The sequence below is a fragment of the Apus apus genome, chromosome 15, assembly GCF_020740795.1.
Source record: "Apus apus isolate bApuApu2 chromosome 15, bApuApu2.pri.cur, whole genome shotgun sequence".
Lineage (NCBI taxonomy): Eukaryota > Metazoa > Chordata > Aves > Apodiformes > Apodidae > Apus > Apus apus.
In genome coordinates, this window is record NC_067296.1 from 7427027 (window position 1) to 7453187 (window position 26161).

The 26161-nt window shown below is 39.4% G+C and overlaps 1 protein-coding gene across 2 annotated transcripts; it reads left to right on the forward strand.

Annotated features, from left to right (window-relative positions):
- Positions 1 to 25323, forward strand: SLC9A8 (solute carrier family 9 member A8). 2 transcript variants are annotated; one of them, XM_051633103.1, is made up of 16 exons: positions 1 to 106; positions 673 to 851; positions 2982 to 3062; positions 6673 to 6731; positions 9667 to 9750; positions 10130 to 10231; positions 10918 to 10952; positions 11902 to 12045; positions 13306 to 13444; positions 15042 to 15147; positions 17176 to 17292; positions 18819 to 18901; positions 20566 to 20677; positions 21078 to 21298; positions 22364 to 22510; positions 23756 to 25323. In XM_051633103.1, exons 1-16 carry the CDS (start codon positions 99 to 101, stop codon positions 23861 to 23863), a joined length of 1725 nt encoding a protein of 574 aa, XP_051489063.1. In that variant the 5' UTR covers positions 1 to 98; the 3' UTR covers positions 23864 to 25323. The 2 variants fall into 2 exon arrangements, with proteins under 2 accessions (XP_051489063.1, XP_051489064.1); XM_051633104.1 differs by lacking the exon at positions 10130 to 10231.
- Positions 25324 to 26161: the final 838 nt, after the last annotated feature.

The following is a 26161-nucleotide window of genomic DNA, read 5'->3' on the forward strand; positions in this document are numbered from 1 at the left end:
TAGAGACGGAGGACGCGCTCGCTAGAGCGTCCACCCCCCCGCCAGGTGCCCGGAAGTGGCGGGGGCGCGGTGGGACGTTTGAGCTCGGCGGCGGCAAGATGGCGGCGTGAGTGCGGGGCGGCGGGAGGGGGGACCGGCCCGCTCCCCCGGGCCCTGCTGGCGGGAAGGCCCCGCCTCCGGGGCTGGGCTGTGCTGCCGTGTCCCCGGCGGGGAAGCCTCTCCCCTCAGCAGGGGCTCGCGAGGCGGGCCGTGTCCCCCGGCCCTCGCTGCGGGCTGCAGCGCAGGCCCCTGGTGCGGGCCCGTCCCGCCCACGGGAGGGGAGGCCGGCTCTGGAGCAGCCCTGCGCGGCAGGGAGGGCGGCAGCAGCTGGGGAGTGCAGCCCCACAGCCCCTGACAGCGGGTTTGTTACTTGGCGGCCGCAGCCTCACGCTCTCCGTGTCAAGCTGCAGCGCCGGAAGGGGCTCGGCAATAATCGACTCCGTTAATCTGAAGTTGTAGTATTTGCTTGTCATCAAAGACCCCTTTTTAAAAGCTACCTTAACGTGTTGATCACGGCTACAAACTCAGCATGATGGGATGGTTGGGTAACTTCATTGTGCATGTCTTTAGCAGGCTAAGTCTTTGTCCTGATGCTCCCATCCAGTGTAATCACCTGTTGTGTTATCCTGACAGGTCTGCAAATGCCACCCATGAAGCCATCAATGTCACCCTCCACACCACGCTGGCTGCTACCACCAGATTGGTGGTACCTACACCTGCTAAGCCCATCCTTCCAGTTCAGACTGGAGTCCAAGCCCAGCAAGAGGAGCAATCTAGTGGCATGACCATTTTTTTTAGTCTTCTTGTTTTAGGTGAATGATGAACTGAAAGTCTTCTAATTCCCTTTAATGTTACTCTGTATCTGAGAACATAGGCTAACATTCAAAATCGTGGCATTTTATTTCTCCTCTGTTTTTTTTCTTTATGAAATGGAATATTGTACAGGCACAGGGATTTAGAAAGTTGGGTATATAACTGCCTGAAGCTCCCAAACCTGTGGAAAGCCACAGACCATTGCAAACCTTTTCACCATGGTCTCAGTGCAAACACCATGTTTAATTGCCTTCTTTATCAAGCACGTGGCATGTGTTCATGTATGAAGAAGACACTGCCAGAACACTCCATGGTGCTTGCAGATGAGCACAGTGGCCTAGATAGATGTCCATTTAGCTACTTCCAGCCCTTCTGGAAAGCCCCCAGGGCTTCTTTTACAGAAACCAATAGAAGGCAGTCAGATTTACATGTAAAAGTACTAAAATTCAGCATCTATTTATCTGGCTCTCCTTCCTTACATTGCCACAGGAGTGCAACAATAAGCTGCAGATTGCCATAGTTACATTCTTGATTTACATATATAGGCATTTAGAATGGCAGATGGGTGCCCAACTTTTCTGTAAGGGCTATTTTCTTTAATAGGATACAAGTATCTCCCACCATCTGCTTAGAGCAACAAAACTGTAACAGTAACAAACTATAATGTAGGATTAATGGTGTGGCTGTTTCCTTTGTGTGCATGGTTCCTCCAACTCAAACCACACTGAGACACTTTTCTGTGACAGGCAGGTCACCTGGTCTTCTAAGTGGTTATTCTTACCACTAGCAACTGGAGCAAATAATAGGTATGGAGCTGCCAGCATTGCAGAAATGTCTGCAGATAATTTGGGTTTGAAAAAAATAGAAGTTTGTCTCTTGATAACTGTTATTGAGGGCAGAAAAAAGTAGAAGGCTGATGCTTATTTCTACAGTATCTATTTGTCTTCAAAGAGGGTTAATGTTTTTCCAGAGTTCACTGGCACACCAGAATGTAAACAGAAGCAAAAGAAAGACCAAAATGCATTCTAAGATTAAAAGAAAATTCCTGAATATGTGTGTCTTTTAAAAGGGCCATTAATGGTAATTAATTCCAATGGCTTAAGAACAGAGCTCTGATTTATTTAATTTTTTTTGCTGTGTTCCAGCCCATTTATGACAGTCAGATAATGGATATTAAATCATCACCCTTGGGACAGGGGAGTTCCCTGAGCAAAGTAAAGCTTATTGTTCATAGTTATTCCTATTCTTAATCTCTCATTTGAGATCATAGGAAGGGTGAAAATTGGATACATATGCCATGTGCTTAAATCTGGATGTTTTGAGCTGTGGCCTTTAAAAGGCTCTAAGCTGGGACAGAGCTAGAAGCTGATCTGGGCTGTGTCAGAGCCATGCCCCAAATTCAAAGTGTGTTAAGTAGCACATGTTGGTCACTGACCCCAGATTCCTATGGCCTGTTTATCTGGTCAAACACCACCTCACTGTCAAAGTCAGACCTTTGTTCTGCCATGTTCATGGGATCTATGGAATTCCCTTCTGGTACCATATGCTTTTCCTGTGCTCTTCCATATGGGGACACCCAAATGTGCTTTAAGCCTGTCCCAGGCACCATTTTTTCCAGCCTCTTGCCTGATTGTTGCACTTCTGATACGTACAAGTGATATGCAACCAAACTGAGCAGTCTCACACAAGGAATGGGTGACCAGCAGCTGAAGAATAACCCAAGCTGCCATAACATTGATGGGGGTGGGGGTTACTTCTTAGATATGGTTGCTTTTTGATTTGTTGCCAAAACAAAGTACTCAAAAGTTGGTGGACAGGAGCTGGTGATTAGATCTGCTAAACAGAAGCATGCTTGTATTTGCTGGAAATTCTTAAAAGCAGTAAAATTGGTATTTTTAGAAGATAGTTTTAAGTCCTAAAGTTTGCCCTAGTTCTTTTCTGTCATTTGTTGATCCATTTACATACTTCAGTGATAATTATGTTGGAACTAAAACTGGGTTACTTGCATTAGTGGGTTTCTGTTCAATCCTTATGACAAGTTTTGCTCCATGTATTTTAGAAATAGTACTTAAAAGTATATTTTATTCTCTTCTAACACTTCCTAATCTACATTTTTTTTTCCTTCACAGCTATTTGCATCATATTGGTGCATTTACTAATAAAATACCGACTTCATTTTTTACCAGAAAGTGTGGCTGTTGTTTCTTTAGGTGAGTAACCATAACATTTTTATATTGACTTTGTGTTCATTCAGGGACTCTCAGTAGTCTGTAGTTGAAATACGCTCTGTTGTATGTTATCCATCACTAGAAAGATGCAGCTGACTAGATTCAGTGAAGAAAAGAGCCAATTCATAGAATTAAATTCATGGAAGAAACCAAGAAATGAGCATATGTGCAGAGACTGGCCCAGAAAAATGACACATACAGGCACTGTAGGGATGTCACTACCTAAGTACTTGGGCAGCTTCCTCTTTTTTTGCATCTGCTCTGTGGAACAAGATATGGCAGCAGTCCCTGGCAGTGAGACTCTAGCCTTCCCTTTGAAGTGGTACATGTGTTTGTATTAGTTTCAGTAGAATTAAGTCTGTATATGTGATTTTAATCTAGCTGGGGACTGAAGTTGTATCCTGAAAATTTGCCTGGACTGTCAGATACTGAACTATCCCTGTAGTACTGTGACAAGAGCTCTTCCTGTGACTTGAACTGTAGGAATTCCACCTTCAATGAAGATCAAGTGCTTACTTAATTTTATTTAAATTTGGAGTATTTTTAAGCCTGTTATTTAATGTTAGGGTAATTTAATTTATTTGTATGCTGTTGTTCCTGATTTATAAATGTGTCAATGAGGAGGAAATCAGGCCAAATAAATGCATTGTTTTCTCCACATACTGTCTAACATAGTGTTTAAATAACCTGGTCTAACTAACCCTAGCAGCAGTTTTTCAGCTGTCTCTGTATCTTGTTTACAATATTTGGTGGTAGTTTTGCTTCTGTTACTAGTGACACTTTCCCTGACAGCTGTTCTAAAAATAGAACAAAAAGAGAAAGATGCTTAACTGTAATCCTGACATGGCAAGAAGGAGTGTAGTGCTTGCTGAGCAGGTAGATTTTTTACTTTGTTCTGGGCTTTGCTGGTACCTTCTTCTCTCATATTTCTGGACTGTCTTTTCACTCAGTTTCTCAATGGGAGGGAGTAAGCTTTCTGGTGCTTGTCAGTACCTTATGCTTTCTGGAAAACAGGAATCTTCCTGCATCTGGGGTATTAGATTGAGAAGATCTTAGAGCTGTTAGTTAGCAGAAAGAAAAACATATTTTCCTTCAGGCATGAATTTTGCAAGGCCCTGTTTGAGCTTCAATATTTCTGTGCAGCTGGAAAACTAATAGGCCTGAAAGAAATCTTACCTAGTGCTGGTGTGGATTTCCTGGGCATTGCACACACACCTCATCTTTATAGAAGCAGGATCCATCAGACTTCTCTGTGTTTAAGCTTCTCTCTACTCTAGTATGACAGAAAGATCAGAGCTGCTGCAGATCATCCTTTACAGTTTGTAGGGCATGTTACTCTCCTGGTGGACAGGGCAGGACTGCATTCATTCTCTAAGGCTGGATTTTGATCTTTGTCCTTAAGAGTAACTGGAATTTTGTTGGTAAAAATAGTTGCCAGAAAAGTTTTTCTCTTTGATTTGATAATGAGTTTTAATATGTTCTCAGGAAAAAGAAAGGCTGGTTGTAATAAGAAAATTCCTGTAACATTCTCAAAAAGATGAGGTTTAGATTAACTCTTACTGACTTAGCTTTGCAATTAGCCCCTTCACAAAACTGATCTACCTGATTAAATAGATGGAACCAGCTGAACAAAAACTGCATTCATCAATCTAGTAACAAAAGAAGAGTAGTTTGTAAAAATGTGTGGGACAGGTTTTAAATACCAGCTCACAGTTTGATCCTGCTGCTATTAAACTCTCTTGGTGATGCATTATTTTGTGCAGCTCTTTGTCACTTTGTAGCTCTGTTGTGTGTAATGTGCAGCCAGAAGTACCTTGTGCTATATAAAGGTGGAAGTTGTGTGATTCAGGCTCATCCTTTCCCCTTAACTTCTGCTACTGCCTTGCAATTTATATTGTTCATTTAACTTTTGATATCATGAAAGGACCTAATCTGTCCACGACACTTTTGTTAGAGCCAATTTGTGACTCTCTCTGATATTGAGACCAGCCTTTTACTTAAGCCTCTTGAGCTCATAGGAGAGGGATGACCAGCTTGTAGCCCACAGGCCATGAGTGGCCTACTCACAGGGATCCAATTTCACAGAGTCACACTGGAGCCCTTCCACTTCAGCAGAAGTGAGTTCAGGGTTTCTTGTTTCTTTTTAATCCCCTTCAAACATAGTTTTATGTGAGGGCTCTCAATACTAATTCATAAAACACTGAAATTTTATTCAGGAAGCACACTTCCTGAAGTCTGTGCCTTCAGAGGTACAGGTTGTGGTTGTTGTGGTGTGGTTTTTCCCCGTGTAAACTTATTTATAAGTGACACAAGTACTGCCTGTACCAGCTAACAATAGTGTTGCTGCTCTGTGAAAATGAGAAATGTTCTAGTCTTTGGCTTCTGACACGGCTTCCTTCCCAGGATGGAAAGCCTGACTGTTAGTAGAGACCTGCATTTGTGTGGCATGTGAGTGGCTGTATCTGCATCTGTCCCCCTTCAAAGAGCAGCAGACCTTTGATGTTCCTTCATTAAAGTTTTGCTCTTCCTTTCCATGTAAACCGTTTCATGGCACAATTATGTGAAGGCATCAGTCCCAGAGGATAGAAATATTTCTGTATGAAAGAAAGCTTAAGCCTCATGGCTTTGTGTGTATGACACATCCATCAGGAGTAATCCATGTGATGCTGTTTGTAAGACTCTTTTGATAGCTACAGCATGGGAGAATAAAAGCATGTGAGTTACAGGAAAGCACACTTTAAGCTTCCCAGCCACTTTTTACCTCTCATTCAGTGTATTTTCACTTCTGCACCACAGTGCTTGACTGTGAGGGCTCCGTTCTGTTAATAATAAAACACAACGATGCGGAAGCACAGATCTGGAATCTGACTAAAGGCAAATTCCTCATAACTCCTTGAAAGCAATTAATGACAGTTCATTAATTATATTCTTAACTTCTGGAAGAAATCTTGTTGGTTTGGAGATTTCTGCCTTATTTATTTGAAGATATATGTGAGGAAAGGGCATGATAACCTTTAACAGTTTGCAGCACCCTTGACAAAATTATTTTATTCTCAAATGAGTATTTCTGCATGACTTAAAAGATGTGTAATTCATTTGGGAAGTCGTTCTGACAGTGTCTCCACCCAGATCAGGCTGTGTTGCCTGCTTCATTGCCAGTCAGTAAGTGCTGTGATTTCACTGAGACAAAAAACTGAGGTTTGTTGAAGGTCTTGTGCTATCACACAGATACCTAACTCATAACTTCCTGATTCTTTAGCAAGGAAGGTGGAATTTTGTTTGAATGCAGCTTAGATGAGAAGGTTTTTGAGTAGTTAAAACTGTTACAGCACTCTCAATATTCAGTATTTGAATATCCCAAGTGACAATCTTTTCTGTAGGAAAGCTACATAATTATGGAATATACTGGAAACTATCACATATTGGACCCAAAACCACACTGTTTTTTTTGTGAATTAGGAATGAAAGACTTGCTGCCTTTGTGTTTTCCCTTGGTTTCACTTTTAAAACTTTGTTGACTGAGAGTTGATAAACAGTTACTGGCAACAGCCACATGTTTTGTATTTCAGAATGTTATTTCATTCTCTCCTAGGTATCCTTATGGGAGCTTTTATAAAAATCATAGAGGCTCAAAAGCTGGCCAACTGGAAGGTACATTTGAAGCAATTAATTTTTAATTGTAGATCAATCCTTAAATGTTTAAAATAAGACTGTAATATTAGTTTCTTTAGAAGTAATGTACAAAAACTTACATACAGCATGCTTGATGCCAAAATCTGGGGTTTTTTTAATAGTAATACAACCCATTAAAAGTCCTTTTTCTACACAGTATTTTTTTTGCCCTGAATAATCCTTTTTATGGTACCAACTCTGTTCCTATTAGATAAGTGGTAGAAGGTGGCACTGGGCATCTTTGGGATCAGTCAGAGAAAAAAATTTAGCAATTTTTTTATCTTGTGTTCTTCTTGACTGTTTACTCCACTTTCTCCTTTTGGACTTAATTTTGTAGATGTTTTCATAGAAAAAATGTGTTTTGATGGGTTGCTAAGTCATGTTTTACAGGAATTTGTTAACATAGATTTATAGGTAAAAAGGAGCACTTCTTCAGAATAGCTGTGCTAAAAGTCATGTTATTTACTTATTGTATTTACTTATGCTTAAAACTGCAACAAACTGGTGCCAAGAACAGAGAGTTCACAAGAGAATCCATTCATCATAGCATGTTTCTTGGGTGCTCCATTGCTTCTTGTGGAGTCACTGCCAAAACCAGTCTGCCTGAAGCAGCAGCATTTTTCACACTCTTCACTATTCCTGCTTGTATTTAAAATCTTGCAGTATTTAAATGGTGATTTTGTTTCATAGGATCAAACAGTTTACTAGGATTAGATCAGTGAACTGGTTGAAATCACAGTGGTTTGAGTTGCCAGTTTTAACCAGGATTTATATTAGCAAGCTGAAACTCTTGGTCTGAGTAGTGACTTTTAATTTTAGCTTTCAGGTTAATATTTCTTAACAGTTATTTCCCTAAAGGAAGTTGTGTTTTTTCCTACTTAGTTGAAAGACATTAAAATGTATAGATTTTCACTCAAATGTAGCTTTTAAATTACATATTATACTTTTTTTGTCAACTAACTACACTAATTTTGTGTACATTCATTTAAGCAAATACACGGTTCAAGAGTCAAGTTGTGATATTTCATTTTTATATATTTACTTACTAGAAACAGTGGGTGGTGCACTAGTTAGTGTGTTTTCATTCCTGATTTATGTCAGCTGAATTTGAGTTAAAATGGTAAGTCAGCCAAACAGCCACAAAATCAGCATTTTAAGAAGGAGGAAAAGGAGAGCTTAAAGTACACTAAGATATGAGCACTGGTGCTACAAACACGGGAAATACTGATCACAGCTAATGAATTATGTAGTTTATTTCTGGTGAGCACTGGTCAGATCTTGGGAGATGCTGCTCATATTATCAGCTGAGGTGAAGGGTCACAGATACCACATTGTTATTTATTTATTTCAGTTACTTTCACTGTGTTAAAGCTTAGATTTTAACATAGGCTGTCATAATTTCAGGTGTGAAATGTTCTAATCACTAATTATTAGGTACTTTATAAAATGGTTTTAAATGGTTTAAAATTTGCTAGAGAATTTGTGTTTATCTGATATGAAAAAAAAAAAAGGCATATTTAACTTCAGGTTATATCCATGTAGAAGGCAAATCCTGGAGCAAATCCCTGCCCTTAGTCCTGCCTTACTAAGTCTTCACTGCACTGTGCACATGCTGGTGATTCTTGCTGGTCAGCATGGCTGATGATGACAGTCCTCATGTTTTACTCTCCTGGTCTCTGCTTCAGTGCAGCACAAATACAGTCCTTCCTTTTCATCATTTCTCACCTCCTTGTCCAGCTCTGCTTTCAGGGGCTTTTAAACAGTGCAATTAATCAGGCATGTGGGGTTTTTGTTCTAGCAGTGCTGCTGTGTTGACAGACACAAGGTTGTGTTCCCTGGACACACTAGATAGTGTGTGCAGAATAATGGACTAGAGCATTTCAGTATAAAGGATGAGTTTTATTTTCTAAGTCCCCCAAATCCTTTAAGATGATTATCGCTGGTACAGCCAGGGATGAGACTCTAAAGAGATGAGCACTTCCTTTTGGAAAGCTGGTGTTCTAACAGGACAGTCAATCAGCTGTTTAACCTGGATTTAAACAAATTAATCGTGGCTTACAAAGGTGACAAGTTGTGCTGGATTCAGAACTGTGAGGGCCAGGAGGGACCCTGGTGGGTAGAGAGAGAGGCACATTCAGCTGTGACTGATTTGCCTTCTGTGCTTAGTCTGCCAGCAGAAAAATATAGAGTACCAGTTTGGGGGTACAACTCCCTAAAGCAGAGTGAGCCAAGTAATGAGATAGGTGACCAAGAGTAAGGTCACCAAAAATAACTTACTTCACAGTAGGTTTCATTTATATCACTGATGGTAAAAAGAAACCATCAGAACAGTACCATTAAATTACAGGCACAAATTACATTTGCCAAGAAGAATCAAGCCTCAGACTCTCAACAGTGCTGTGCATCTTGAGCATGTTCACTTGCAGTTGTGCTAAGATTTCTTCTTGTTAGGTAATGGGTTTTCTAGTGAAACTGCACTTGGTCACAGTTAACCTAGATTCTCTTCAAACCAGAGGCCAAAGAGGTCACTGTTCCTTGACAGTCCTTACAGATTTTGAGACAGTAAGATAAAATCAGAATACTTTTTGTGGAAGCAGATGGACTTTTCCTTTGCCATAAATTTCTTTGTTTCTTGTGCAGCTTATTTGGAGACAGTAATTTAAAATAAATAACACCTAGATTTTAGATTTCTATCAGTGGATTAAAAAAACCCCAAACAAACAATTGAAGTAGCAGCCCTTGGAGTAGTTTACTGTCTTTTAGTCTTTTATTTTGACATAAGAAGGAAGAAAGTGTTAATGCCATTTTCATTTTCCAACATCTTTTGTTTTTAAGTAACTTCCCCTTTGGAAGATTTTTTGTTATTTCAATCGTTATGATATCCTTGAAATTAAACTTCATTCTTGTCTTGCAGGAAGAAGAAATGTTTCGTCCAAATATGTTTTTTCTGCTTTTGCTTCCACCTATTATATTTGAATCTGGATATTCATTGCACAAGGTCAGCCCCTGCCAGCCACTCATTTTACATGTTGAGGTTCTGTTTAGAACACATTCTGCTTTTAATTATCTTCATGAAGTTTAGGATAATTGCATTGAATTCAGTCATATTAATAATCAGAAGGGAATATTAATCTTCGGCAAATAGAAAATGTAAAATTTAAGCCTCTTCAACCCAAAATGCAGGGAATGCAGCTTGTTGCTGTTAGGTGAATGTTGGCAAGATGTTGGGTACCATACAGAGGTTGTTCTCCTTGGTTGGAAGAGGTTTCTTTCCTCATCAGAGCTGTACAAGGGCTGGTGTGAAGGAGGCAAAATGGGAAGAACATGAGTTTTCCTTCAGATAATTGTCACTGATTTACTTAATTATTGTGTTCCAGGGTAATTTTTTTCAGAACATTGGTTCCATCACTCTCTTTTCTGTATTTGGCACTGCAATATCAGCTTTCATTGTAGGTGGAGGAATTTATTTCCTGGGCCAGGTAAGAAAAACTCCTTTGGAACACTTCAGTTTCTCTGCCTTGCAAGTCCATTTTTCAAGAGCAGACAAACACAATGAAAATTAAATCCTGGGTCACAAAGTCCAGTTCTCTGCTAGGACAGAGACAATGTTATAACCCCCTCCACAGGCATAGCATGCTACATGTTGAAAGCACCTAAGGCTTGAGTTAAGTTTTACTTACTGTCTTCCTACTGGGAGGCTGTTCCAAAACCTCTGTTCTCTAGAGCCATATTCTAATTTCCAGTATTAAACATATTTGTTCTTTTGTCAATGTTTTGGGGTTTTTTTGGGGTTTTTTTTTGCTTCTCTGTTTTGGTGTTTTCCCACTGATTAAATATGGATAATTATGTTTTCTCTCAGACTTCATTCAGGTAGGCCAAACAATCCATTATTTCCTCTTTGCCTCTCAGATTTGCATTCCTGTGGATGTGTTAGTTACTCCACTCATCAGGATCTGTTCCAGATCCCCTGATTTTGAGTGACCACAATTGGAGCAGTAGATCACTGCTGAAGGGCAGTGGTAGACTGGATAGCATCACTCCTGTGATTTTTTTCATGATAATAAACTTAGGGTTTGATCAATAGTTTCATTTTTAAAAAACAGCAGAAAAAAAAACCAAAACACAGTTGATTGTGATTTTTTTTATGTCTTACCTATTCTTTCAGGCTGATGTAATATATAAACTCAACATGACAGACAGGTAAGCTCCTGGGGAACTGGTGTAGTGTATGAAGTGAAGATAAAGTCAAGATAAATGTACTGTAGTTGGCCAGCTCTTCTGGTTGTTGTTTAGGTTGCTTGGCTGCAACACAGTGTATGAAACAGACTGAACACTTCTGAACCCTGTTAATTACTCTGATTTCCAAAGAGTATTCTGTGCATAGTTCTATTCTAGACAAGAAAGATACTGGGGTTTTTAACCAACCTTTAAATTAAAATATGCAAACTTTGATTAGTATTATTTATATGTAGGATAAGGACATAACTTTCTTGTCCAAATCTTCTCTTAAAAGCCAGAATTAGTTTTTCAGAGTCAATGATATAAATTTTTCAATAATTTGGCAAAGGATCTAATCAGCTTATTAGGAATACACCACCCTACCATTAAATAAAGTTTGTTCCTGGTTTGTCTGGGATTTTTCTTTGTTTATTGTATAGCCAATACAGCAGGTTTTTGTTAAAATCCAAAATAAATTGGGTGGCAAGCAAGAAACATAGCAAGTAAAACATGCATGAACAGGAAAAAATCTTCCTTACTTGGTTTCAGTCTTTAACTTTACACAGCTGAGCAGTCTCATTGCTTCTGTATTGTCTGTCTTCGGATTCCAAAGTAATGAAGTTTTAGCAGTTCCCTTTAAATGTTCCCCTGTAGCACTCCTGAACAGGTAACACTATGCACGAGTGATACATGGTTTCAGCTGTGTCTGTGAAGGTGTTTGGTTTACATCTGATTTTTTGTCTTACTGTTCTCTTTGGTTTGTCAATAAATGAAAACCAAAGACTTCCTCTTTGTCACTTCAGAGGGTACAACCTTTCATTGTGTAGAAACTATAACACAATGTTAACTACTTGTTACTGCTTGTTCATGTGTTTAGTAGGTACATATTTTCCTTTCATCTAGTTTTCTTTTTTGTTTTGTGTTGGCCCAGTTTTGCATTTGGATCTTTAATATCTGCAGTTGACCCTGTGGCTACTATTGCCATTTTCAATGCCCTCAATGTGGATCCTGTCCTTAACATGTTGGTTTTTGGAGAAAGCATTCTCAATGATGCAGTCTCTATTGTCTTGACCAAGTAAGTGCATTTGAACTACCTGTGTTTATGAGAAGAGCAACCACATTATTTTCTGTTAATTATTGATTCAGATAGAGAGTAATCATGTATTTCTGGTGTAAAGCTGGATTTTGTATGATCCTTCTTTGTTAAAAGCAATCTGTAGCATAAACTGCATAGGCAGAAGACAGTAAATAGGTGTGTTATTACCACTCCCTCAGTGCCTCATCTCATTGACCCCAGAGAATTGATTACTTTCTAAGTCCATATGTTTCCCAGCTCTCTTTCCATCTAAGAGGCCTGACAACAGAAAAGCAACATGTGTCCTTTCAGGCTTGGACAAAAATATTTACCTTGCAAAATATGCATCTGTGCCTGCAGTATCATTGGCTTATACCCAGAGCCCCACTTCAGCTGGGGGCTGGGGACACGTCAGCATCCATGCAATAGTTTTGTATTTATGTTGGAGCTGTCACAGGGAATAACATCCTCCAGTGCCCTTAGCCTTTGCCTGGGATCATTCTTTGGGGCTGAGTGCATAAAAAAAAATATATCTAGATCTTCATGTTACTGGTGAAGTTAACAGAAGTGACTGTGAATGTATGGGAGTACTCATACTAAGAAGGTAGTGAAGTTAGAGTAATTTTTCAGTTAACTAATTGCTTTTAATAATGTGGTTCTTTTATGGAAGACCATGAAGGCTAACAGCAGTCAAAAGAAACACTAGTTAAAATCCTGTCTTCTTTGCGTGGAATTCTATGAAATACATCCCTGAAATTCAAAGAGATTTCTCCCCTAAGAGCTTCTTTGTCTTCCTTTGGTGACCTTCTTGTCTCTTATGCACACCTAAATATTTGATGAGAGGTCTTGTTCAATTGTTCTTCTCTGATGATCACACAATCCATCCCTTCTTCATGCCCAGAGTTTTTACTACTGCAAATTGTGCTTTTGTTTCCTTTTCAAAGTTTGAAAATTGTTTTGTAATACTGGGCATTATCACAGCCTGTTTGCACAATTCTGGGGATTCTTCAGAAGAGCAATGCTGGATTTCTAGATTTTTAGCAGAATTATTTTTCCCTTTGGGGCTTACACTAAGATTTGATTTAACATCTTTTGACATTCCTCTTTTTATACACATCCTAGTAAAAGCCTTTTAAGAGTGGTAGCAACAAAGAAATGCAAGTCTCTTTTGTTGTTGTTCTCAAAAGATGTTTGGTATTTTTGGATCCAGGCTTAGGATTTATAACTGTTTCTTTTTATTTATTTTTCAATTCTATCTAGCACAGCAGAAGGTTTGACAAGAGAAAATATGTCTGATGTAAGTGGATGGCAAACCTTCCTACAGGCACTGGGATACTTCCTTAAGATGTTCTTTGGCTCTGCAGCACTTGGCACTCTTACTGGTCTTATTTCTGCATTAATATCCTTTGTTAATTTTGATGATACTTCTATAAATTGGTGATCTTTGACATTCTAATATTATTTTTCTTTTCCAGTATTTCCTAGGGGATATTTCTTATTAGACATTATTTTGTTGGCTGAGCTCATGCTCATTTTGTTTTCATGTCAGTGTGTGTGGGTGTGTCTTAAAAAGTTGCATCAAATTTTTATTAACATAATCAAGGTCTGAAATGCTATATAGTATCTTGCATTACATGCATTGGAGTGTTATGAAAATATGGTAATTGTTGTGTAAATGCAAAGTATATTAATTCCATTTCAGTACTGATCCATTTTTACAAGCATATATATACATAAAACATTTAATTAAAAAAGGGGGGGGGGAAAAGCTGCTTTTCCTGAGGGCTTTTGAGTCAGATCAGCTTATTTCTCCCTATGTACCGTTCTATCTGGATTTACATAGAGTTATATTTTGCCTCTTCCACTTCCATGAACTGGTTGCTAAACAACCTAGAAGCTTCTCTGCTGAGATAAGGAAGGATGTTTGTTGTTATCCAGACACCTTTGTTACTTTTCAGAGCTTGTTTCATGTTGACACTGACTTCACTGCAGGTATCTTTTGTGCTGAGCTTGTACAACAGCTATTCATGTCATCTGGGACTTACTGTTAAGCATTTTGTTTGTAAATAACAAGAAGAGGCTGTTTGATTAAACATGGACATATTTCCTCTCTTGCTTCATTAGCCTGATTCCATGAACTTTTAAATTATTCCATACATAACAACAAAAGAGGGAGACAGACATTCAACACTTCTTTCACCAATATCTAACTGATATCAAGACAAAGAGAAAAGCAGCTTATATGCCCTTTTACAGTTACTTGTGCTTCAAAGTATTGGATTTACCCTAAGCATGCAAAATTTCAGTGCAGCAAAAGACATCTCTTACTAGTTGCCAGCAAATAAATATAGATGAAGGTTGGTGGTGGTTCATGACCCAGGAGGAATGTCAACTTCCATGTCACAGGCATCTAATCCTCTGAATTTTAAGAAAGATAGTGGGTTGAGGATTTTAGGTGTAAGGCAAGATGTGATTGAAGGAATAGTCCTCACTGTTAATATTATAGCAGATCTGTTATATCCATTTGGAAGTAACTAGAGGTCTAGTGACTGAACAGGAGATTGCTTGCATACTTGGTGCAGCAAACCATGATGTCTGAGACAAAATCTACTTGTACTTGGCAGCTGTGCTGCAGAACTCTGCATGACATGCAAAGCAGAACTTGTGGCCACATTTATTACTACAAATGTAGAGTAAGTTTGAAGTATCTTAAGCATCAGAAGGACACTATGTTTGTTAGAACATAAATGAGAGCTATTTTAACTCACTATTTCATAACTCTCCCCTATTTTTAGAAAAGCCTTTACTATTTAATGTTTCTCTGTGGGGAAATTATTAAACTTCCCATACTTGAGTCAAAGGCCAATGTGAAGCTTCATTAGCTATTCAGTAGATGAGTACATTAAGCATAATCATTGCTTTGTAATGGAATGACTCAGATTTTAATTTCTTTGAATTTTTTAAATTTACTTTTTCCATAACGTTTTCATCTGTACGTGCTAAAGCACATTGATTTAAGGAAAACACCCTCCCTGGAGTTTGGGATGATGATTATCTTTGCTTACCTTCCTTATGGACTTGCAGAAGGTATCTCACTCTCAGGTGAGTAGCAAAATGAGTAAGTGCAAGTTTATTTGATGAATCCAGGGAGTGGGTATCACTTGTGTCTAAGAGGGCCCCTGTTTTCTCATTTAACTTGTGCTCTTGCTTTTCACTTTGACTTAAAGAAACTCTGATTCTCTACTTCATGTTTTTAAAGTATAAAAAAGATAATTGCAGTTTCCTCAGCATTAGTTAGCCAACATATATACTGGTTTTCTCCCCAGTTACCTCTGCCTAACACAGGATTAAAATGTGAGCTGCACACTATAGATCTCAGCCACATCAGCTAGCTTAATGTCCAGTCTAGTACCCTGTAGGAGGTACTGAGGAAATCATCTGAGACCATTCAGTGTTGACTGAACTGACACACATGTAGGGCAATGAAATTATATGAAACCTGAGCAAGCAATTTGATATGTTAAAATATTTGTATTGCTGTTAAAACAAGTTTTGTCTTGTGAGAAGATTGTTCTGGAGGGTCCCAGCACCTGGCCTTTTCTATTTCTAATTTATATTGTTTATCAATATAAAATGTTAACAAAGTGTTACAGAATGACAGTGCTATTGCCTTATATAACCAACACATCTGTAAATTGGTATGCAGTAAAAAAAAAATGGCAGTAAGATTCCTAGTTAGTTACTCTCAGGATGACAGAGGTTCCTTGTCATTTTATTTGTAAAGACAACCTCTCTGGTTTGCTCAGGTGCCTTCAAGAATAACTTCTCCAGAAAGATAAACTGTGAATGACCTCAGGGCACCTGCTTTTCAAACAAAGGATTCATTTGACTGGACCTCAGCTATTCTAATCCTTCCAATTGTGTTCATCTGGGCCACGCCTGGGCATGTAGCTCCAGACAAATACTTGTAGTCTTTTAAACTTCCTTGATTTGTGGCAAAGCAGATTATACCCACATGTCATCCTGTCCTCTCAACTGCATTGCAGTTGGTTTCTTCTGGATTATGTTGTCAGTTATTTCCTCATAAGGAGGACTGTAGTTGTTCAAGTGGACTGCTACATTTTTTCCTCAGACCTAACCATCTTCTCAAATGACATTCTTTTCAATTTTAAGTCCATGCAGCAGCCATGGAAATGCTTAGAACTTCCTTTAAGATGCCCAGCTGCCTATGAACAACCAACAGCATGTGTGATGTGTCTTGAGCAGTCAGCAAAATAGGTTGAAAATCAGATTGTTTCTATAACCAAGAGCCAGGAAGCAAGGTAGATGGAAAAAGTCCCAACACAAATGAAAGATTTGTGAAATACAATGAAATCTGAGGTAGCTCTTCTGGCCTATCAGCTGCTCTCTCTGTCCCAGCTGTGCGTGTCATTAGGGCAGCTGAACTCTGTAATGGAAATGTGGTGGCATTTCCCCTAGTTGATAGCTGAGAATAATCTTCATAGTAACTTACAGGAGATAGTTTAGTGACCCTTTCTGCTGGAGACAAGGGACATTCTGCACAGTTGCAGGTCCTACCTTCCAACCTAAATGATTCTATGATTGCTACAAAGCTAATTTTTACCCTGACTTCTTAAATCTCAGTAGCTTTTCTGATTCTCAGATTGATAGAAAAATCAGGGGTACACCTGCATGTGCTGGTCATTCTTAATTTTTTATGGTATTAGATGTGGTGCTTCATGCTGGAGTGGATTCACACCCATGCCCTCTTGCTCTCATTCTGCTTTTGTTAGAGAGGGCAGGTCTAGCTGATCAGCAGGTAGGAAAGAGTGACAGACTTTCTGGGAGAACTGAATCACAGTTCTCTAGCCCTGCTATTATCAAATTTGTATTCATCTTTTGATCTCACCTCTCTGCCTGTTATGAGAGTGAAAAGCAGAGAAAACACTGAAGAACTGGCTTTATATTTCCCTCACTTTTATGGGAAAACATGTACTTATTCTAGCTTGCAAGTGACCTTCATAAGCTTTTGTGGACTTCATAAGCTTTTGTGTTAGTAAGGGCTATAAACACATATTTGCAGTGTGCAAGCTGCTCTTCTTCTGTTGACTGCCTTATTTTTCCCTACAGGTATCATGGCAATCCTCTTCTCTGGCATCGTGATGTCCCACTACACACACCATAACCTGTCCCCAGTTACACAGATTTTAATGCAGCAGACACTGAGAACTGTTGCTTTCATGTGTGGTAGGTGCTACCTACTGTTTATAGCTAATATTCATAGTTTAAAATTTAATTTGCCTGAAATGGTGATTCTGAGGGGAGCAGCAGAATTTTCATCTAGCCATTTGTATGTCAGTGGGGCATGTCTTTGAGAGAAGAATTCCTAATTGTGGAGGGTGACAGGCAGTCAAAAGTCACCTTTCCTGCCATACTGGATAATACATACAGTTAATCTCTCTCCCATCCTGCAGGCTCCTGCTAAGATTTGCCAGAAGAGTAATAGCTGGATAGAGAGCTCTGATTTTTTTTTTTATTCCTCTGGTCTATATTTAATTTTAGGAGATGGATTTTTAGCAGTATTTTTAAAAATGGGTTTGGATATAAAAATCTACTTGCAAAAACACCTTCACAAATTGAGAAGTTGTTTTTGGAAGTTGTGATACAAGCAGCTCAGAGTCCCATAGCCTGTCCATTTTCTTTTGCAAGCGAAGCTTTTGAAGAAATGCCTTGCTTCTGAATTACAAATATATCTCTGTTTTTTAGGGGATGTCACAAATGTGTTCTGTATTGTTTGCCAGAAGCTGAATTTGGAACATGGTCAGGGAGCAGCAGCCTTGCTGCAAACTAAATTTAATCACTCATTGCATGAGCACCAGTAACTCATCAGGATTTGGTCTTAATCTATTACAAATGCTAAAAAACCACATTCATTCAAGTCACTGTAAAGGAACTATTTAAGGTTCTGTGCCATTTCCTACACGTTTGCAGCAGGTTTTGGACATGCAAATACAAGTAGCCAGTACCCAAAGCATGAGCAACCTTCTTTTGCCACAGTAACTCAGTGTCTGACCAAAACCATCCTGTTTTTAAATGCCATGACGATAAGGAACCTACCTTGCTAGGGCAGCAGGGACCTGATGAAATGTCTCAACTCTAATGGCAACAGGCTGGTGCTGTGGAAATAAAATGTTTGGATTAGGGCAGCCATGGTGCAGTGGTGGTGCTATTGCAGATTTGCAGACATCACTTCTAGAGGCTACTAGAACATACAAGAGTTGTCAGATCATACAGTGCAGTATTATATTACACAAAGCCATGAACTGCTGCCATTTATAAGGATTTAATGAACTGAGCACTTTCTAACAGCATTCAACTTGCAATATATGAGATTGTACCTAACATGGCAGTTTTATATATAATCTGAAAGCTACAGAAGTCATCAGTAGTCATTCCTGTAGCTTGTGTTCTGCAGCTTATCTGTCTTAGATCCCTCAGGTAAAAGCTTCCTCAGTCTTTAGAACAAGGTTTTGCTGGATTTATTTATATTCCTTAGTCATTCACAGCTAAAAAAAAAGCCTGCACACACAGACTAAGGTGCTGTCTTCTGACAGTGGGAGTGGAAGAACCTGGCCTTTTGCATCAGGGCATTTGTGCCTATTTTGTTCATTCAAAAGTCAGGAAATAGTATTTTATATACCCTATATAGTAACTCATAAGAGAAGTACAAAAGCTTCTATGGAGTTGTTTAAGGTGTGATTTCTCTTTTTCAGAAACGTGTGTTTTTGCATTTCTTGGCCTGTCTATTTTTAGTTTTCCTCACAAGTTTGAGATGTCCTTTGTCATCTGGTGCATAGTAGGTATTTACTTTCTTCCATACTTGTTTAGATGCATTTTTGGTATTGGGGAGGGGGTAAACACCTCAGTTAAAATATTTTAGAATAGTTATATTTTATAGGTTTTATAAGTTAAACTCTAATAGCATGAAATTATTGTTGATGTTCTCAGCACTTTAGTATACAAATATATAATTCTTTAAGGAATTCCAGTTTGCTGATATTTTGAAGCCCTTCTGTACAAGATTATTCAAAACAAGGAAAAGAACCTTGCTTGTTTTGACCCTATTAGATTTATTAAAATCAAAGAAATCTCAAAGGATGTTGAGGATATTATATGTGCCACTTTATTTCAAAAGTCATTTTATCAGAAAACAGCCCCCCAAGTTTTTAGGTATCTTTAGCTTCATATGAACAATTTATGAGAATGGACAGTTCACAGAAACTACATAGGAAACAGTCTGCTTCATTTCATCTCTCCAGAACTACAGCTTTTCAGTCTTTCCTCTCTCATATCATTGCAGGTTTTTTTATACAAACGAATTTATCCTTCCATCACTTCTCCACTCTGAGCTCACCTTCTTCAGAGGAAGTCCTTACTCCAGTTGACTCTTAATTCTTTCATTCTGTATTTCACTGTAGCTTTATCTAGTGGCACTTCAAGTTTCAGTGTGGGTTACTGATCTCTTTTGCTATTATAATTGTTTACTATAGGCATGAAAAGTATATTCTCTTTTGCACTCAAAAGAGGGAAAGGTGAACCCATTTCCAGTCACGTACAGCAACATGTTCCAGCACATTTTAGTCCATGGTTCAAGGGAAGAATTCTTATCTACAATTTACAGATAGTGGTATCAGCATGGGGAACTGTTCTTGCTGCATTACACCCAACTCCCTTATCTACTATATATCCAAGGTGTGACACTTCCTTCTGTGTAGCATTGTCCTCACAGGCGTCATGCAAATTGCATAATTTTGGGGTGATTCATAAATGAAAACAGCACAGCCCTTCAAGGATCCTGCTGACTAATTCTAGGATATTTACCTTATCAAGGTCTGTTTGTGGTGGAGCTTAACAGCAATGCCATTGTGAAAACCTTTTCTGAGTTAAAGTTTTCACTGTGTGTGTTAATTCTCTGCTCTTAAATCAATACTACTTCGGGGTTTTTTTACTCCCCCCCCCCCCCAAAGTGTTGCTTCAGTGTGTTGTGTATTTTACAACCCTAGCCAGGGAAGTGTTGAGGAACCTGATTACATGCTGTTTGTTTGGCTTCTGGCCTCTCTCTCTCTCTGAGAAACTGGTCCATGGAGAGACAACAGAAATATCTTATTACCTCTTAGCTGCTGCACCAAGGGAATGATTAAAGGAGCTGAACTGAGGAGAACTTTTACCCAAAGTAATTCTTAATGTCCCTGGAATGCCTCTTGGGCTTCATTTACTGAATATAACTAAGTAGTGTCTGGTCTCTGTCAGTGACAAGTCTGGTTTAGTTTCAGTTAAGCAGGCAAAATGTTTAAAAAGTTAAATTCCACACTGACCTATGCTGAGAGATTTCTTGATGTTAGTTTAGCAAAAACACCTACTTGCAAGGCTTAGGAGTGAAAAGAACATTCACCTTTACCCTGTACAAACTAGCTGCAGTGGATGTAACACATCAAGTGGCCTTTGATTTCTGTTTTTCAGGTGCTTGTTCTGTTTGGTAGAGCAGTGAATATTTTCCCGCTTTCCTACCTACTCAACTTTTTCCGTGATCACAAAATCACCCCCAAAATGATGTTCATCATGTGGTTTAGTGGTAAGTTCAAAGCACAGAGGACTGGAAAAAAAAAGTTCTCTCTTTCATTGCGTGGGCAGCACTGGGAGGGGTTGGTTTTCTATCAGTGGAGCAAAATTCAACTGAACATTTGCACCATTCTCAAACCCAAGTGCAATAGATATGTTCTCTTTCCTCTTTCTGCTGGAGGACCATTCAGTGGCAATCCCCATTAGAGCTTTTCTGCAAAGTTTACTTTTCAATCTAGGTCTAGCAACTTCACCATTTGAAAACCAGTATCTGAAGAGCTCAAATTAGCATGTCAATCGAATGACAGGCCCATGGATGTGGTGCATGATCATAAAAACCTCTTAAAGGTGGAGAATTCCTGTGACCAGGGTGTTGGTTCACTCTTCATTGACTTGCTGTTCTCTCTGGTAAGGATTACGTGGAGCAATTCCCTATGCCCTCAGCCTCCATTTGGGCTTGGAACCCATCGAGAAGCGGCAGCTGATCGGGACAACCACCATCATCATCGTGCTGTTCACCATCCTGCTCCTGGGGGGAGGGACCATGCCCCTCATCAGGCTGATTGACATTGAGGACTCCAAAGCACGCAAGAGGAACAAGAAGGACATTAATCTCAGCAAGACAGAGAAGATGGTTTGTTGGAGTTTTGTCTTGAGAGGATCACTGAGGGGGGTTTTGGATTTGAATTTTTACATTTTCCAACACTCGTACATTGTGGATTTTTTACTGAAAAGTAAAATGAAAGCAATGGAAATGTGGCAGGAAAAGGCCAAGCAATATAAGCTTAAAATACTCCCAAGACAGAGCTTGGTTAGTGTTTACACAGAATAACCAGGCAAAGGGAGGAGAAGTAGTCTCTTAACTCAATCTAATTATAAGATGATCCGTGCAAATTAAAGTAACCCCTGCAGAAGCATAAAGCAGATGATACAGGATTGAGTCATTTACAGAGGGAAAGTAGCTGGTACAGTGTGAGTCATGAATTAACCATAAAAGGCAGATGGGAATAATTTTGAAAAAGTCAATGCAAAGGCCATGAGAAGGTGGTAAAAACAGCACCCTCTGGGTTTTATTTTAAAGCTATTTTTGGCTAAGCAAGAGTACTGAAGAAAACAGCCTGTCTGACTCCTCATGTGAAAAACACTGGAGTATATAAAGTATCCCAGAGCATTTGCTTATTTTCCCCCAAACCTTAAAATAATACATGTAGGGTATTGTTGTGTAGGATCTGAAGAACAGCTTTTCTTTTGGCATGAGGTTTTGAAAAGCTTGTAGTTTTCTAAATTATCTTATTCTGTCCATGTAGGGAGGTATGTATAGGAAGAGCACAGGGAGAGGCTGCATTTTCAGTGAGACAATGACATTAGTGTTGCTTGCTGGACAAAATCATTGTCCAGCTCACAAGAGAAAACCTGCATGCTAGAAATCTGCTCTCAGCAATAGTGTCAATACAAAATATGGAACATTTGAAGTCTTTTACCCTTCAGCAGGAAAAGGGAAGTAAAGTAGCTCTGGGAATCAACAGCTGGACAGATTCATAAGGTCATAAAGCCCTGGTAGGCTGGCATGAAAATTTCTGTCTTGTTCCAGCATGGGAATTGGTTGTGAGAAGGGAGAGCACAGAGCAGGGGGCTGAAACAAGCTGGAGGGATGCCTGCCACATTTCTCAGGTTGTTCCAATATTTGTGATCTTTCTAGGGAAATACCATAGAATCTGAACATTTATCAGAGCTCACAGAGGAGGAGTATGAAGCCCAGTACATAAAACGCCAGGACCTGAAAGGGTTTATGTGGCTTGATGCCAAGTATTTGAATCCTTTCTTCACCAGAAGACTCACACAAGAAGTAAGTCTTGTTTTCTTGAGGAAAAACTGTGATAGAGCTGGTTGTCATTTCAGTCTGTACCCTTCAAGGCTCAGTGTAGTTGTGCAACTTTTACATGAGGAACAGTGAGCCATCTACTACCTGTGCACATGTAGAGCAGCTGTAATGAAAAGCTGCACTGTAAAATTGCAGGTTGTATTAAATGAGCATCTCTCAGGGCTACCACAATTACACTGTAAAAGCTGTATGGATTTACTGAACTATCCTTTAATCTTGCAGAGTACCATGAGGAGTATCAGGAGTTACTAGTTACTGCTGTTGCTAGAAAAAGCTGCTGCCACTCATGGGGAGTTTTTAAGTGCTGGCACACAGTTGCTGCCTTTTACTGTATATGGTCCTGCGAGTTCTGGAGTTGGGATTTTTCTGCAGAAAGCAGTTTTTATCTTGGAAATACACACCAGAATTGCAGCCTTCACTTTTAAGACTTCTTCACTGGGAAATTAAAACTTTGAAGCTGTTAAAGCAAAATGACACCTGACTGAACATGTAACTTAACATGAGTGGCTCCAAGAGGCGTAAATGCTGTGGCATTTTCACTCCCTTGCCTCAGAAACCCAGGACTCCTTGGCTGTGGAATTCACTTTCTCTAATTTGCCACAGAATTAAGCACTTTTGCTGGGCAGTTGATCGTTTTGTGTGAAGTGTGCACATTCCATCTTCCTAGCCTGCACAAATACAGTATATTTCCCTCTTTTTTTTTTTTATACCTTTCTTTTCAGAAGAATGCTTTCAGCACTTACCCACTGAAGGCATTTTTTGCAAAACCAAAAAGGAATCAAGAAACCAGATTAGTAGTTGGTAGCCAAAAAAGCAAGGGCTGCCATCTAGGTTGCAGCCAAAGGTAGAAGTAGTAGTATGTGAATTACCAAAGCAGGCCACAACCTTCCCCCTGACCCTGGGAACACCTTGGGAGCAGTGAGATTCAAAGCCAGGGCATCAAGACAGCATTAGGATTGTTGCAACCCACAGAGCAGGATTGTCTAGAAAACACAGGTAAAAATACCTGTCATCAAAAATACAATCCTTGGACATAATTACTGGCTGGACACTTGATAAATATTTTCTCATAGGAAACAGAATTGCTTTGCATGCCTGGGGACCAGGGTTATTTTCTTAGGGCTCTGTTAAACTAGTCTGTCTTTTGCTCAGGCACACAAGGGGTGGTGTAGCTGAGTAACAAACTGCTCTGGTTTGGTTTTCCCTCAGGATTTGCACCACGGACGCATCCAGATGAAAACCCTGACAAACAAATGGTACGAGGAGGTACGACAGGGACCCTCGGGGTCTGAAGATGATGAGCAGGAGCTGCTATAGCAGAGCAGGAGTGCAATGAGCTTCTCAGAGCATGTGAAAGAGGATTTAAATATCAAGAGTCTGACTGCAGAAAAGCTGGAAAGCTAAGAATGACCTTTGTGATTTCAGGCATGTCTCGTGCTACACGTTTAGGCATAAAACCTCAGATCTGTGCTTAGTGTTACTAGTGAGTGGTGGAAACCCCCAAGTGTCAGACACTGGGCTGGGTAAAGAACCTTTTGTTCAGATTTTACAGCACAGCAAATTTCATGCAGCCTATTGAAAAACAGAAGCATCTTCCCTGAAACAGTGACATTGTTTAACAGGGAGGTCTTCTTCCTATTATGAAATTTGCTGTAAACATCTGCTGAAGTACAGAGCCACTGTGTGACTACAGAGTAGGATGAATTGCACTTTACTTTTTTTTTTAAAATATATATATTCATTCACAGCATGGAGAAGCTTGACAGCTTATACTGTGAATTTGTTTCAGCACTAGTAAGGGAACCTGACTGGAATAAATCTATAATGAATGGGATTTGCACATTATGAATCCAGGGAAGATGCATACCTTGACAAAAAGCAGGTGTTGCCCATACAAGGAAGCACCTCTGAAAACTGGTGGGTTTGTCATTTAAGAAATACTCAGTTTCTATTTTATGGGATTTTTTTCTTTTTTTTATACTGAAGTATCTAACCCATAGTACTGATTATAGCATGATTTGGGGAAGTGGGGGGTTGTATGACACAGTACAGAACTGCATTTGAAGTTCTAGTTTTAACATGTTTTTTTCTTTGACTAAAGCCAGTTGCAGTTGGGTTTCTGTACTTGGCAGTTGCTCCTTGCTGGCACTTTAGCTTCAAATCTTAGAAAACAGCAGCTTTTGTTTTGCCTAATTTATGAAGTGTCCCTAACACTCCAGAATTCACTAGTGGAACTTTTAAGTTGTAGTGGAAGCAAAAGCCTTTTTCATATCATCTGCTTGCTGAACTAATGTGTACATGAGGAAGAAGTCTACAAAATCCAGGTACAGAAAGGTTAATACTGCACATTGCTGAAGCAGCCTCAGTTGAGAAGTGCCAAACAGCTTTTATTAACTGTCCTGTTTGATACTGTGATGTTTCTCACCTGCTTACACTGTTTCAAAATCAGGAGCATCATTTCACTTTTTCTACATGGCCCCAACCATTTTCTCAAAACTAAACACACCTCAACAGGCAGTGTTTGTTGCATGATTTCCATGGTTACTCATGCAGCAGTTTGCTCTCACTGCCAGCCCAAATTCCTCATTAGTCATTTCCATGGTCACTGTTGAAATGTGAATTCTAGTCCTGCACCTAAATCTGCCATGCAAGTGCACACATTTGTTTCTAAAAGTGTGAGACTTATATTTTTGGGCTGGTGTTGCTGCTAAGGTTTTTAATCAACTGCTTATCTGCTGGGAGGAATAAAAGTTCAAGAATGTATTCAGAATCCTAAACCTGTGTTGTCTGAGCTTTTTTTCATTTCCCAAAATAACATCTTGATCCAGGACTCCCTTCTCCTCTTTTCCCCCTCCCTCCTTTGCTGCTCACAGAGCCCAGACAGGCACTGGTGAGAGGCTTGAAGGGACCATGAGCTCAGCTTCGGTGCTGACCAAAACCAGCCCATGCTTGCTTTATCTTTAGATGAGGAACTGTGTGGAAAAATCAGACTTTTTCTTCCTCCTTCTAGACAACAGTAAACTGAATTACATTTTAGTCACTCATTTGTCTGACTTGGCTTCTCATCTTGAGCATTTTAGGCCAAGGAGCTAGCTTGGAAGTTCTCTGGGAGCTTCTCTTGTCACTGGGAGGTGAACATCGACCTCGATGCTGTTACACTGGGCTTAGTGTTATGCTCTAGTCCTGCTGAACTACAAAATAGCCTCCAGTTTCTATCTTTATTCCGGTGAAACAGGTCACCTGTGAAATTTAAATGAGAGGTCTGTGCTGACAGCTCGGCCCTTTGGCAACTTCCATCAAGGTAAATTGATGGTTTCCTGCCCTCTGCTGGCAATTAGTGAGAGTGCTCGGAGAGCTAATGAGAAACATTTGCCGAGGATAATTGTACACATTAAATTGAAGCAATTAACTGATATAGCTAGAACTAATGAAATCACTTTGAAGCAATTAAATGGAAGAAAATTTGGATGGTTTAATTTAAAAGCAGCTAGTCTAAAAATTAAGGAAATACGACATTTGTCAAAACTTGGAGTTAAGGCAGCTCTGTCTTCTCTCAAAATATGCCCTAACTTTCTTATTTTGGAACCAACAGAAGAACTTTTAACCATTATTTCA

Coding starts and splice junctions, on each gene's coding strand:
- SLC9A8 (XM_051633103.1), top strand. Junction 10,953..11,901: donor AAACTCAACATGACAGACAG/GTAAGCTCCTGG, acceptor GTGTTGGCCCAG/TTTTGCATTTGGATCTTTAA. Junction 12,046..13,305: donor GTCTCTATTGTCTTGACCAA/GTAAGTGCATTT, acceptor AATTCTATCTAG/CACAGCAGAAGGTTTGACAA.